General features: G+C 42.1%; 1 protein-coding gene across 1 annotated transcript in view; it reads right to left on the reverse strand.

The window, feature by feature from the left end:
- Positions 1–16086, reverse strand: part of LOC128460631 (neurexin-3b) — a 183415-nt gene that overhangs the window by 130078 nt on the left and 37251 nt on the right. The window contains exons 4-11 of the mRNA XM_053445874.1: positions 12860–13063; positions 11246–11272; positions 9664–9783; positions 8439–8551; positions 7665–7933; positions 6233–6423; positions 5117–5303; positions 1741–1859 (exon numbers count right to left, since the gene is read on the reverse strand). Coding sequence (XP_053301849.1) covers positions 1741–1859; positions 5117–5303; positions 6233–6423; positions 7665–7933; positions 8439–8551; positions 9664–9783; positions 11246–11272; positions 12860–13063 — 1230 coding nt within the window. The remainder of the gene's footprint in view (positions 1–1740; positions 1860–5116; positions 5304–6232; positions 6424–7664; positions 7934–8438; positions 8552–9663; positions 9784–11245; positions 11273–12859; positions 13064–16086) is intronic.

Genomic DNA, 16086 nt, shown 5'->3' on the forward strand with positions numbered 1-16086 from the left:
GCTGAAGCTTTTGTCCAAAGCGACTTACATTTTTAGAACACTCAGCATTTATGAGGGGCCATTTTTAATGGTTCAGTATCTTGCCAAGGACACTTAGGCATGCAGATGGGATAGAGTGGGATTCGAACCGGCAACCTTCGTGTTGCAGAACACCCACTCTATCCCCAAGATCCCAAAGCAAACTGCCGGTTTGCTTTGACTTTGCCTCTTTATCCTTTTATACCGTTTCTCTTCCGTTATTTATTTTCCCTGCGTCTCGCACAGGAAATGAAAAGATATTACTGGAAAGTTTACAGACAGAAAAAGAAGTTAAAGTAGAACAAATTCCCATTTAGGGAAATATCGCTCAGAATGAAATTTGACGCTGGGACATCTAGTGAACATCTATCTCCAAAACAAGGAGAGCTAAGACTTAAACCCTCAATGTCATGGAGATGTGAAACGACTAACTGAGCTCTTGTGTCTCCAGAAGAAATATGTCTGTGTCAATATGAAATAATCAATGAAATGTCACTTTAACTCATCCAATGTGGCAACAGGAGGTGAATTAACGAGGGCTTCTCATCACTAATAAACACATACACCCACAGCTCCCGTCACAGAGCGAGACCTGGAGTCGATCATTCCCTCTGCACTGAGACGACTGTGGCAGCTGATCTTTTTGCAGATGGAGAGAAAGTTAAGTGTGACAAGGAAGAGGACCAAAAAAAAAAGAAGAGAAAGCTATTAAAACAGGGGATTTGAGAGATATGAAGTCGTAGGCAGCGGCCAGGTCTAACGTCAGACAGGTCTGCGTGATTAGGGGATGCCAGGGCTCACGGAGAGCAGCTCTTCTAACAGCCTCCACCACCTCATTAGTCTGGCCCAGCAGCAGTATGCCCCCGCTATTAACCGCTAAATGAAAGACCGCCAACCGTGATTACTGAGGGGAAGTCCCCTGTCGTCATGGGGATAACAACTCTCTCTACACACACACACACACACTACCACACACACAAAGTCACTCTTAAACTTCTACCATAGCCATTTGAAGGGCGTCCGTGGAAAGACGATTGAGGCAGAAGTAGATATTTTACACATCATCAGTCACCGCCGCTCACTGCGGAGCTCAAAATGTGAACGCTCAGAACATCAAGCCAAACCTGTTAGCAGCAATTTGGCGCCATCGCTCAGTAGCTTCATTTAAAGATCACATGAAGCTTTCAGCGCCACTTTCATGCGGCAAATCTGACAAAGGCTTAACGGACACACGAGGCGAACAGGCGCCGAGTCCTTGAGTCAAGGATACGGGACTCACTGTTGTTGGGTGAATCCAATTTAGGTGGGCATGGATTTGAATTTGTATATAAGTGTGTGTGTTTGTCATTTTCATGTATATTTTGAATGATATATGTATATGTATATATAAATTTGCAGTTATTTACACAAGATATGATTATGTGATGTGAGTGTAATGCAATTGTGTGTGTTGACGGATTGCACACATGTTAAAGAAGCCGACCCCTGAAGCTTTGTAACAGGGGTCAAGATATTCGGAGTTTTGCCCCACATAGGCAAAAGCTGCAAGAACACGGCATCCTACATTTCCCATAATGCAACTCAGCTGTTGCGCTCAAGAGATGTCTCACGAGCAACTTTCTCAGACTTCCCAGAGCTCCATCCAGAGCCCCAGACAACATTATACAACAGCTTTCAGATGCCTACTGGGTAGTGCTTCTTTAATGCACAAGCGGTACTCACGGTCATTGCAGTTGGTCCCCGTGTAAGACGTCATGGAGCAGTCACAAGTGAAGTTCTCCCACTGCTGGATGCACACGCCCATGTTGGCGCACGAGTCCTCCTGGCAGGTCGTACTCGGCCTGGGAAGTGGTTTGGACGGAGAGAGAGAGAGAGAGAGAAAGGAGGAAAGAGATACCACAGGGCGCACGGTCAAGCAACAATAGGAGCAACCGCTGAGCCTTAACAATGCAGGACCCATGCAGAAGTTATGCACTGGAGAGAAAGACATACAGCATGTGGGCCTAGGATAAAGAACAAGGAGCCAACTGTGCCACCACAGGAAGCCTGACGTGGAGTACAACACACTTCAAAACAGTCTGGGGAATCCTGTTTCATGCTGGGTGAAGCATGGAGCTTCCAAGCCGAAGAGGAGGCACCAGGCTTTCGCAGGATCAAGCTCGCACTCGAGCAGTGAGAGCGTCGGCATGTGCCCTGAATTAATTCCTGCGGAACTTCTGCGCAGGGATGGCAGCTCGCCCCTGATGTGCGTTTGAGATCGAACCACTGCGGCTGAATTGGGCCCCAGCCTGGCTGATGTGATGACACCGTCAACTTCCCTTCAGTTCGTTCTTTTTTGAGAGTGTGCGTGGAGGTGGACTCGCATGCAATATTTCATCATTCCAACATGTTTCAGATAAAGTTTTAGCCGAGTAAAACTTAGAACGCTGCATTCCCTCCATGAACAGGCAAGACAAGACATCGAACATTTTAACAAATGACTCACGGATAAAAAAAAAACTTCATCCAAAATAACCCTTTTTTTGTTTGAAGAAAAAAAGACGTTAAAGTGGCCCCGGCAGTAATAGTCTTTTCTAAACATCGACTTCACCGTGAAGACGGTAAACACTAGACACACTCGACAGACAGAATTCATGAGCGGAGGAGAAAAGAAAACACAAAGAGCACTTGAGAACATGTAGTGCATATCCTCGTGGGTAGGAGTGTATTCAAAGTCAAACTGGATGTGTGTTTGCTATTCCTCCACACCACACATAGCTCTTCCTTTTGAATACTTTTACCGAGAGGGAATGCAGAGAAGGACAAGTGCACAGCATAGATAACAAGAGAAACATTCCCCCCCTCCCTGTCTAGACAGACATGGTGGGGGGGGTTCAAACCCGACAGAAATCCTTCTGATAACCACGTAAGAAACAAACAACATGAAAGAACGTAAAAAAACTTAAATTAACCATCCAGATAAATGGCAGACAAATGCAAGTAAACGGTGTTTAGGAGCAATTGTCTTGTGCAAGACAACGTGAAGAAGAGACACTAGAAGTTTGCCAGCTGAAAGTGCATTTACTGTGTAATGTACGGTAACGGTGGTCGACCAGGCGGTGCCCCCCCCCCCACCCCCCCCCCCCCCCCCCCCCGGGAAGTGACCATACATGTATCTCTGTATCGTACAGGTGTGAATCTCATGTCTGTATGAACACACATGGTCACCGGTGTTTTTATTCAGGCGATGGAGGATTTGGCCGTGTGTGGAGTGTTGCAGCGGGAGGCAGCTCGCTCGCTGAAAAACACTCATTTGTGAAAAGCACCAAACATGATGGGTCTTTGAGAGAAGATGAAACAAGAGAGAAAGAGAGAGACAGAGAGGTCTGACGCATCAGCAGCACTCTGACAGGGTTTGGATGTGCAGTGACGGCTTCTTTCTGTCACTTCAAACTGCCGTACGAGAACACAGAACCCTTTTGTCCGCCCCTGCTTTTAGATCATCTGTGTGACATAGTTATATGTGAACGTCACTTATCTGACCTGATCTGTTCACTGTCATTCAGTCTGTGTACTCTACTCCAAGTCTTTGCAACTAGTATGTAAGTATCTCCCATCACCTATAGCCTGATAGTTAGCCTTAGTACTTTGGGATAGATATGTCTGTAACTACATTTATGTATGTGCAAATGTGTTTGTCTATACCTATGTCTATACTCAACTATCTTACTGTATATATTGTTGTTCAATATTGTTGTTGTTTTTATATTGTTGTTTTTAAATTGTTGTTTGTATATTGATTCTGATTCTGATTCTATGTCTTTGTCTATGTTTATGTGTGTGTGTCTGTGTGTGTCTGTGTGTGTGTCTATGAAAATGCACTAACATTTGTTTGTCCTATTGTTTTGTTTAATCACTTGCTTTACCTGCCTGTCCTCTCTCTCTCTCTCTCTCTCTCTCTCTCTCTCTCTCTCTCTCTCTTTTTTCTCTCCCCACATTCATTTTGCTTTTTAGAAAAGCAAGTCCCCTCTTCAGGCACCGGAGGGGCAACACTTCCATGGTGACACCCGCCACCATGCATCGCACACAGCAGACTTTCAGGCAAGCAGGCCTCCGAGAGAGGCGGAGTTTAACCCTCTACCTTGCAGGTCGGCTTTGGTGAAACCAACTTTGTTAGCGCAGAAAGAAAAAAGTAACAAACAGAACAGAGCAGAGAGCGGAGAACGAGGAAAGGTTAGTGAGGGAGCGGCATTGTTAGACGTCTGAACACTAACACAGGGTGTACTATAGGCTATGGATGTGTTAGTGGGGGCTCAGCTGAGGTGTCAGCACCTATTTAGTGGCATCTTCTTCATAAATCAATTTAGCTGTGTCTGGATTTAAATATCAAATAAGTGTTTTCTCCATGAAAGCTGCTTATTTTAATCTTTCACTGCCCCCTACAGGAGGGCATGCATCATACACAAGGTTCATCATATATTTTTTTAACATAATTGCATTTAAATGGGCAAAAATATGAATCTATCTCTCGCTAAATGGGTCCAAATAGTTTTGGCATGGGAATATAGCAGAATATCGAATATGGATGGAACCAACTTCAAGGTAAATGTGATATGCCATTAAAAAAACAATAATAAAGAGACTAAATCAATTTGAGAACTGCACAAATGGCACATGAGCAACGCTTTTGTATTCTGGTCTGGACACAAGGTTGTTTGTCTTGAGAAGGACATTTCAAATAATGGGGAGGAGAAAACGTCATGAGTAGAAACTCAGCGTCATGAGGGTTGAATAAAAATGATTTTACCATTTAAAATAATGGTTTGAGAACTGGACATATTTTTGTTCAAGTATTTTTATCACCTGTATTTGTTTTCGTTTTTTAGATTTTAATACATTCCGCTATGTTATAATCTGTGTATGTAACGTGAAAAGTTAACATGCCAATATTAGAGGAACTGAAAGACAGATTTTAACCTATCCTGTGACAAATGGCCGGCGAAGAAAAGGAAAATAGGATTAGGATTAACAATGCCAGCGGATGGCTCTAAGGGCCACTGAAGAGAATCTAATTAGACTAATAAATCTCAGGAGGCAGGTCATGATTCTTCTGAGCTACAGGCCATCTGTACCTTCACAGCCGCGCTCGATCTGCCCGCTGCGGAAAAGGGCGTCATTGATGAGGTCTGGCAGGCGGCCGTTCAGGTCCATTGAGGCCAAGCAGCCCTGGAAGCCCTCACGGGAAACCACCAGCTTCGGGAGGTTCTGGTACATGTTGGGTCCTAGACCTCCGATGAACAGGTCACCTGATGGAAGATGGGGAGGGAGGCAGCACGTTAGTCAAGTTATCAGGCTTATTCTGGGACGATCCTATGAAAGTCCCTTAATGAAATTCAACTATAAAATCTGATGAATAAGGTCGGATGAACAATTTCTTTGAAACAGAGAATATTTGTTGATTTTGAAACACACCTAAGTTCAAAGTAACTATTTAATCACAACCTCTTTTCTAGGATAGTACATATGTTTTGTTTTTTTACGGGAATAAAGTTTTAATATTACCACAGTAAAGCTGAAATATTACTAAAATATAGTCTTATCTTCTTAAAAATAAATATGTAATATTGCAACTACAAAGTCGAAATTGTACTACAATAAAGTTGTAATATTATGAGAAAAGGTCTTTTAGAAAAGGAATTTAAGTCTACATGTTTTAGTGGGAAGATCAGATAATCAGTATTTCGCCTGGGTTCAAATATTCTTAAATTTAACAACGTATTGCTTATAAACTCACAACTTAATTTTCATAATAGTACTTCTGTCTTCAAATCAGACATTTGCTTTCAATTTAATGGTCTATAATAATCATACACCCTACAGCTCCTTGCCATAATTTACCCAAGCTTCACTGTGATACCTGCAGACGTGCTGTGAGAAATCTACACACAAAACTGTGTCAACTGTTGAAGGGTCAGAAGTGGAACTACGGGAATTGTCTGACCTTTGACCTCATGTAATGTTCAAATGTGGACATTTATTTAAATAGTTATGTACCTCTAAAAGTATAAGAGTTTATCTATTATAATAATTTTTATAACATAAAAATCAAGTTATTTCAATGAAATATTGTGTGGGTATATAGCTGGGGATATGGAGATGCTGAGTGGGCTGTGTGATATTGTTTCGCCTAAATCATGAAGAAGATCATCTGATCCTCTTCTTCTCCTGCCAGTACCTTTGAGGTCGAGGTTCTTTGCTCCGTCGACATTCTGGGTAACTGACTTTGAGTCCACCTTCAGTGTGTGCGTGTTGGCGAGGTCGCGTGTGATGACAACGTTGTGCCACTGGTTGTCGTTCAGCGGGTTGTCACTGTTCCCCTTCAGCAGACTCGGCCCATTCCCCAGGTTGAACACGTAGTGGATAAACCTGGCATGAACGAAGCAGGAGATGAACACGTCAGGGTTTGTTTGTTAGTGTGTGTTTGTGTGTGTGTGTGTGGTGTACTTGTAATCCATGCCTTATTTTATCCTCCCAGACCGATTGATATTATTAGAGAAACTCTCACTCTCACATGGACACTTATAATTGCACCAAACAACAAAAAACTACTTGTACTAGTGGCTAGTTACTATACTGGTGAGATTCTTCATTACTCAAAATCTTCAAAAATAAATAGACAGAGAACTGGAGAAAATGTGGTAAAATATAAGATAAAGCAAAACACTCACACTTTTCCTTCATTTGCCCCATTTTAAAACTTTAATATGTTTAATGTATTTTTCTAATACGGAAAAAAAGTTAATCCTACATAGGTTCTTATAGGAAAATAGCAGCAGATCTAAGGCAGAAACGGATTACTGTAGGATCTCAGCCCTTAAACAAATAACTGGTTAAGAAACCGCAATGCAATAAATTCAGAGCTGGAAAGATTCGATACAGGAAATCTAAGGAATGTAGAGAATAAGCTAGAAGAGATAGAAATAGAGAGACAGAGGATATAATCTGCAGAGGAACAGAGGATCCTGGGTTGAAAAACGCGCAGATAATAAGTGTACTTATATAAGAGGGTTAGAACAGACAGACAGACGCACACGCATCCAAACACACACACATACACACACAGACACACAAACACACAGTTGTTGAGTCTTTTTGTCCCCATAAGTAAAACAAGTCCCCTAAATGTGACTGTGCAAATAGATGTAAGTCCCCACAAAATGAATAATACCTGTAACCCCCCCCCCCCCCCCAATACACACACACAAATAGGCACACACACACACACGCACACACACACACACACACAATGAGAGTAGATGTGTCTGTATGAGCAGGCATTAACTATTTATATACTTACAAATACGCATGCATACAGGTGTGTAAATGTACCTATGTGTACATATGGATGCTTAACTCTATGTCACTGGATTTATGACAATGTTTAATTAAAATAATTGTAGCAGGAGCATGGAAATACATCGGAAACTGCAAAGATTTATGAAATTTGCAATAAAAAAAATCTCTAACAATAACTTTTAAGTGTTGCAATCTCACAAAACGTAAAAACGATTATCAGAGCTGCTGTATTAAATGCATCGTAAAATAATAGTCTCTGTACACAACCAGGGACCAGAACCTCAACGCGTCACCTTCACCGTCTCACTCACCCTTTGACCAGTTCCACGGCGATGAAGTCGTTCCCGTCTCCGCTGTTGAAGACGATGAACCCGTCAGGTGACGTGGTTTTGAACTGGAAGAAGAGGTGCATCGTGGTGTAGGCCTGCAGCGTGGCCAGGCCCAGGTAGCTGCCCTTGGTCTTGAAGGTCACGGGGTCGGCGATGATGAAGCGCATGCCGAAACGGGCGTTGAGCTCGCAGAAGTCGATGTCCCCGTTCTTGCACATGTCGATGTACTGCATGCCGTTAAACTTCAGGCCCTGTGGGGACAGTTGGTGACAGATGGTGGTAATAAAATCTTGACGCATAATTGACTTGATTAGACTTAATTTGATTTTGTCTTTTGAGTCGTATCCAATCACTGGGAGCACTCAAAATGAACACAGAGTATGAGATGACAATCTGTACCTTTTAATTTTACAATTAGATGCATCCTCAGAAACATACACCTGTTGGATGAAGGATGTTTGGGTTCTAGTCCAGTTTCTTTACTTCAACATTTTTTCTTTCAATTGAAACGCATTTCGTTTTTCAGTCACATTATATATCCTAGTACTTCCCCACTTTCCTGCCTTTCTTTTGATTCCTGCCCCTTGTCTTGATCGAAAATCTGTAAATTTCTAGACGGCGTAAAGATGTCATGGTTTTGGGAACGAGTGTAATTTCGTTCATGTGGAACCTCCATCAAGGTTCCACATGATGGAGGAACCTTGTGGATACAGTAGCCATGCATCTGTTGGTTCATGAACATATCACAGCTCATACCTGAAGATGCCCTATGAAGGAGGAGGGAGCGGACGAAACGAAGCGCCTCTCAGTCAAGATGCCCGTCTCCACGTTGTTGAACTCCAGACGGGTGTGGTCGCCCGCCATCTGGCCTGAGATGGAGGAGGGGCGAGAGAAAGAGAAGAAGCCAGGGGATGAAGGGGTTGAAGAGGAGGGAGGACAAGCAGCCTAACCTTCATTTAACATTAACCCCACCCAAGCTCACAGTCCAGTTAGACCTGACATACTGTGTAAACACACATTAGCTAATTATGAAATGGTGCCAATCCCGAACATTAAATGTATTGTTTTATAAGGCCAATATTTATATTCTATTTAAGGATTAAGAGGCATCTAGTGGTGAGGCTGCACACTGCAAACCAACTCATTCCCCCAACATGAGTAGGAAAAGCAACAGTCGCCTATAGAAAATGTTAAAAACCCAAATCTAACACTACACCTAGTGTTTGGTTTGTCCTTTCTGAGCTACTGTAGAAAGATGCAGGACTCCTGAAAGAGGAGCCTCTTACTATGTAAATATGGTCGGTTGTTTCTATGGTAATGACAACATGTTGATCCTTAGCTTTAGGTGATTTCAGACTATTTAGAACATAATCACGGATATTATATTCCATTTCTTTTCAAAGGTCAGGTGCAAAGACAATAGACCTTTAATTATCTGACAGCGTGGAGACATTTGAATGGCCTATCTTTATATCCACTAAAGTGGTTAAGTTGTCTTTGCTGTTTGTAAGTCTGCTAGTAGGATTAAGAAAAACTACAGAGTTGATTTTATTTAAACCTAAGGGAAGGGTGGGGTATGGGCAAAACAACTTTTGGAGATTAAGGGATGAATCGGGATATGAATTTTTTTTTACTTTACTAACAATTTAACATTGAAAGATAGGATGCTTTCTTTGACAATATCACGAATAATGCAATAATATTTATGAAAATAATAAGGCACAAGTAGAGGGCTATCCTCTATGAATCTGATCTCGATGCACGTAAATGCAACTTGTTGATAAAGTGGCCGCTCAGCCTTGGTGGAAGTACATGCTCCATTAGTGCCCTTGTAATTTTAGAGTATTATAGAGTCTTATTTAGCTGAGTCCTAAAATAGTATCTGTAAAAAAGAATAGAGCCATCTTCACTGTCAAAAAAAAGAGAAAAGAATCAAGCATGCAAAGTAAAACAGCCAGTGAGCAGTTCACTGGCGAAATACCTTCGGCCATGTCGTTATCCACAGTGAGTGTGAAGTTTTTACCGCGGCGGACCACTCGTACCGAGTGCCAATCATTGTCGTTGAGCTTTTGTCCGGCATAAAGAACCTCAGGGCCTTTGCCTGAAGAGGAGGGTTAGTTAGTGAAGGGACGGGGAAGCACAGACAAAAACAAAATCCATGTTTTCACAGCAAAACGGCAAATGACCAGAAAATCCTTAACCTTAAATGTGTCGTCCAAAAATTTTTTTTCTCAATTTAAAATAATCTTATTTCTCAATTGGAGATAGTCGAATTTGGTTTGGATCAGACAATACAAATCACAACTGACTCATACAAGGACTCACAACCAATGACTCAGCCCAAACAATCCAGGAAGAGTTAATACAATTTATAAGACTTGAAATGTCTTCCAAGTTAAACCTGCACTACATTCAGACTGATTCAAATTTAAAACAAATGATAAATTACCACAAAATTGTATTTTATTGCAGCTTTTAATACACTTGTAGAGATTGGTCAGAGTTGAGTAATTCATACAACAAACCACTAGGGGGCAGTCCAGCCACACCATGTTAACCAAAAGGCCAGAGTCCTGCATCTGCTGAATAATATTGAACCAAGGTTCTAAACTCAGAGAAACAGTATTGTTTGCTTATTGATTTTATGACCAGAAATCACATTTTATTAAACTTATATTGGCGAAATTTAGTGTACAGTGTGATGTTAAAAAAACATCATAAAGACAGCACTTCACATGTATAGAATTATTGAATGTGAAGGATCAAAACAGATCAAATTGTTTTTTTATTAATTCAAAATGCACTTTACAATCTGTCTTTACAGCTTTCTATCAACATATTGTGACTTCAATCCAAATGCGCAAACTTGACTTAACTTGATTAATTTATCGTTCACTGAAGAATGCGATTTAAATGACAAAAACATTGATTTCCATTGATGCTATACAAACCAATTCAATCTTAATTTAATAATCATTATCTTTATTTGAATTTTAACCTTATTACTTCATGACAAGTATCAATATTAACAGGTTTCCACAGTGTGTCTCTTCAGTGAATTTAATAAGTGGGGGTGAACTGAAACTCCTCACCTCTTCGTGCTCCTTTTCGACTTTTTGCGAGACAGTAAAAAAGTAACTGAGTAGTCTTTCCTGAGTAAGAGCACGTTGGCTAACACCATCTGTTTATCACATTACGGGTCTATATACTGCATTATGTGTTTAATCAAGGAAGGCAAGAAAACAAAGCCAGTGAGACACACTGCAATATGTTACGGTATAATTGGGGAAAACAATACTGCCAATAGAGTCGCTATAGGCGCAAAGAGGGCAAGATTAAGAATTAGTTGCCTGAATTAATTTTAAAACTGGGCCATTTGATATATACAGAGTACATGAAGTCAGATTTGCATAACTTTGATCTCTGGCTATTACGTCTTATCTGAGAAATCCTCTTATCAGTCCCCTGCATTCACACACCCCTGCCCCTTAACATCTAGCACACAGGTTATAATCAAACATTGAGTGAAGGAAGAAGGCTGCAGAAGAAGAATGTTGACTTACTGGTGTTACAGTTTATCCTGACACAGTCTAGATGGGGAGGGGAGAATAAGTGACAGATGAAATCGCATCCTTCAAGGTTACAGCTGCAGACATCCAAGAGCAAGAAAAGCCACCTTCCGGGGACGGTCACATGATGCCGGCGGCCATTTTTAGACTGGTTGGCGACTGATTGGTCAATGTTACTATACTGATACTGGAAATCCAAATGAATCGCATGATGATGTTGCGCCAACACTGTTCAAAATCACTCTACAGATGTTGGGTTGAATTTGATCGAACATGCCTGTCAATAGAGATCTGGTTATTATTTGTTTCTATAGTTTGGCTGCATGTTGAATGACTTCAAGTCAAAATGGTCGCTTGCAATGAAATGGCCACATCGATTTCGCAACCCAACAAATTGAGATGGAAATATTAAACTGTATCAATGGGAAATTGAGACATTGGGAAAAAATTGTGGCTTGTATTAAAATCTCCACTGATAACCTTGCACTGAACCTGGGTTTGGCAGGTGCAGGTTGAAATCCATGTGACCAGGCTGCTCATGTGCCGTCAACCACAACAGAAAAGTGGGAGCAAACTGCCTCGAGCCACGCAGCACCAACACCGTACAGAGGCCTGAGGACCCCCCCTCAGAGGGTCCTGTGGAAGTTATGGAACATATTCCTCCGATTATGTTAGAATTTCATTTTTTTTTTTGTATTTCAAGTTAAACTGTTTGAAAAAAAAGACCACATTGCATATTAAAAATCACGAAATGTGGACTAGACATGGTTTTATCAGCTGTGGTGACCTGGTTTAATGCATTAGATAATGTCCAAATTACAGATATTTTCTATGTACCCCCAGACTTTGCAACCAGAGAATCTACTCTTGGCTCACTGGTGTTAAGGCCTGCACTCTATTTAAATGTACCACCCATGTCACTGTCTGCAGGCGCGCTGGGTGCTGTGGCATCGGGCTGTTTGCCAGATGGGCCGCAGGCTCGGGGCCTTTGAAGGGGTGAGTGCCATCTTTGAACACGGCATGGGAGATGCCAGCTAGACCAAGGGTTACTAATGGACAGAGAGAAACATGAACCTGCTATCATGAGAAAAAAAAATCAAATAAAAAGAGCACAGAGCCATATGAGAAGAATGCAAATCAATCAGAGCAGCACTGAAATGTATGAATGCCTCTTACCTGCAGTTCTGAATAGATGGCTGGGTGTAATTTGTAAATGTTGCTAACTGATTTGAAGTATGTTTGAGGACTGTGCCATCTATTAAAGTACTTTAGAAAGCCAAATGCTGAGCGTTTAAACAAATCTATTTCTACAAAGTGATCAATGATTTGTTCAAAAGATGCACTGCAGAGCATGGTAACTAAGTGTTAGATCGATGGATGTAAAAATCTACAAAGACAATTAAGCATCAAGGCAGAAAATCCAGGCAAGTCAAAAACAGTGCATGCAGCTACAAAGACAAACTAGAAAAAAGAACTGTTTTAGTATGTGTTAGGTCTGATATCACGTCTGGACCTCAAATAAAAAAAGAATGAAAACACAAAAACAGTCAGGCCTCCCTCTGAAACACGAGGGTGAGGTAACGCCGACGGGGACGGTTTATACGATACCTAGGTTGACAGTCAGTTTCACCCTCCCGCTGTCCAGCTCCAGCCTCAGCGTGTCAGCCGACTCGCGGGAGGTGGCGGCCATGAGCAGGCCGAACGCCCGCTGGGACATGAAGCGCAGGGACACGTCCTCGGCCTCGGTGTGCATGACGCTCGGCATCACCACCTTCATGTACATGCTGCCGTCGTAAGACAGGATGGAAGATTCTGACGAGAAGAGACGGGAGAGTTTGAGTAGTGATGGTGATTTGAGCACAGATGATGTGACCGTCACGTGTGTGTATGTGTGTGTGTGTGTGTGTGTGTGTGTGTGTGTGTGTGTGTGTATGTGTGTGAGTGTGTGTGTTTGTGTGTGTGTGTGCGTGTGTGTATATATGTGTGCAAAAAAAACAGATACCATCATACCATCCTAAAGACATAGCTATATATTGCATATGCTTCACCTCCTTCTCACTGTGTTTATGCTACCAAAGCTCCTGATAAGATAAGATAAAACACACACACTCACACACACAAACACACACACACACTCACAGTGAACCTAATTTAAAGTTGGAACCCGCGTGTCACCTGCATGTTTTATCAACACGCCCACATGCCCTGTTGCAGTTGTATTCATCATCCATCGACTGACGGCCGAGTGTCTGGGAGCTCCAGCTGCTGAAGTGCACACACGCTGCTCAGTGTGCAGAAAATTAAATCCCCCCCCCACACCCCCTTCTGAAGCTGTTGGTTGGTGTCTTTACTCTAATTGCAAAATCTTGTTTTAGAAATGTCAAATCACTGTGGCTCTCACGCCACACAAAGAAATTGTCTCTACACGCTCGAGCAAGACAAGCAGTTCTGCAGTTTCGCCCGTTAGATAGAGACAATAAGACAACGTGGATCACGCAGTTTCAAAGGCTGTCGAGCTGGCCTGGTCTGGATCCTGGTCCTTTCTTACTGGAAAAAAGGGAGGAGAGAGCCGGAGCTCGTGAGGGCAAAGAAAGAGAGGAGGGCTGTCAGCAGACTGGGAGCCTCATGGGGCGAGAGAGACAGATTAAAAGGGTATCCAACCATGAAATACCTGTTTTGACACATCAGCTTTTAAAGAAAAAAATTGCCCTGCGGCCTCTGAAATGCACCACCATTTGGCTGCATCCTGGGAAAATGCTGAGGCTGTAGGTGAGCGTGACCCCAGAGACGGGTTGTACCCATTACCTGTAAACGATGCAAAGTCACATGTCAGGTACCGCTCGCTGCTGCCTCTGCTTCTTTACATGAGGTTAACTGAATAAAGAGGTTGTTTCCAGGTTGTTTGCATCGTAAAAAATCTCTCTATGTTGCAGTAAAAACTGACGCCTATGGTGACACTCCCGTCAACCAGCAAGTTTGCCAGAATGGAAGAAAGGAAGCAACCAGGGCATAAAAACCTACGAGGAATCTTAGAAAAAAATTGCAATGCTCCAGATGATAGAGAAACTTAGCATAAAGAGGGAGGATTACATTCTGAAAAGGAGGGCGATCAACAGTGAGGACAAACACGGATTACCACTGGTGTGGAGAGCGTCTGACACAAGAGAAGGGACTGGTTGGAATTTGTTATATATTTGGAATACGTTATAGTGAAGCCTTTCATTTATCTAAGTAATAAGCTAGAATGACACTCAGTGGAGGGGATATTGCAAAAAGCTACAAAAATACAAATTGTATCTGCACTAAAATTGAATTGATTCCTCTTTGGGTTATGCTGCACACCTCCAAAAAATATAATGGAATTGGTTGATTATTTTTTTGTGTAATCCTGATTACATACAAACCAATAAACGCAAAAAAAACAAAACATTACCTTGACAGTGGAGGTGATTGTTGTTTAGGAGCTGTGGGAATTTCACTGCATTTCCCAATGTAATAACTCTCCCTGACAATAGGGGGAGACAAATGCTATGCACCGCTGGCTTTAATGTCAAATTCCCGTGATCTGTTACAAAAGTTGTAAGTAATGTGAGATCACTGAACCGTTCACCTCGGTAAAACGTGCCCTGCGAAATATAAAAAAAAGAAAAGAAAACCCCACATTTGTCTGAGTGGCTTTACAGGCTAAAATCCATTCAATGAACACGCTGTCGACTGTAGCCTGGAGGATAGTGAAACCTTGGCTCACTATTGTTCTAGTCAATTTTTAAATTGCTCTTCATGTCTCCTTTGCTCTGTCTCAGTCTCTCACACACGCATAAAACAAAAAATAAAATAAACATGGGCGGTTCACAGATGGATCCCCAAACTGGCAGAGGCATATATTGATTTGTGAGCCCGGTCAGGTCCCAGGCTCCCACTACAAGAGGAGAGCAAACGTGGCGAGAGTCAATCTAAGGCTCGGAAAAATCAAAGAGACAAGAGGGGGAGGAAAAGGAAAGCACGCCGTGATACAAAGTGCGAGGTCCTCTCTGGAGTTTAAGAGGACTTGGCACACACTTGGAATTAAGTGTGTGGGACCTGCCCCACAGGTTGGAATACTAACTCACTGGAACCAACCGGTGGGAGAAATACACAACAATGTGAATCCTACTTGGCAAGTCAGCATTTCATGTCATCCATCCAACCCCAGAGAGCGACTCTCATTGTACAGGCTTGTAGTTTTGGTAAGGGTGAACTCAACGGATCTTTTTTTTGCAACTGCTAAATGTTAGAGTTGTTCCCGCAGGAGTGAATTGTATTATGGAAATCTAATTTGAAAGACTTAATTTCAAACAAAATATTACATTCTTAGAGTGACTATCCCCCATGAAATCATACAGTTGTGGTCTAAAACCTCTTGCAAGCCACAGTGTGTTATCTAGGCCACATTATATGCTAATAAAGTAGAAGCAGAGCAAAGTTAGAGAAGTTTTACCTCGGAGTTGTTTCCCAGAGTTATGGACTAGAACCGGAACTTATCGTGGCAAAACATCAGAGGTAAGTCATAAACTTAAGGTTGTCTTTGATGTGAAGTACAATTTGTTATCTTATTCTGCCGCTGCTTCAGTGAGTGTTGGTCGCAGAAAGATAAGAAAGATATCGTCGGGATCTGTGGAGTCTGGGCTTGTGTTGTTTGCTTGAAGAAGCATGATTGTGGGTAGCGGCTCCGTGGACCGCGTGGAGTGGGAACCTTCTTTACTGTGAGTGCCAACTACTGCACCACTGCTCCGCCCTGGAACAGCCACTCATTTCCCAGATATGTATTCATGAACTATCGTATATTTACAAAAACA

This window comes from Pleuronectes platessa, chromosome 17, assembly GCF_947347685.1.
Source record: "Pleuronectes platessa chromosome 17, fPlePla1.1, whole genome shotgun sequence".
Taxonomy (NCBI): domain Eukaryota; kingdom Metazoa; phylum Chordata; class Actinopteri; order Pleuronectiformes; family Pleuronectidae; genus Pleuronectes; species Pleuronectes platessa.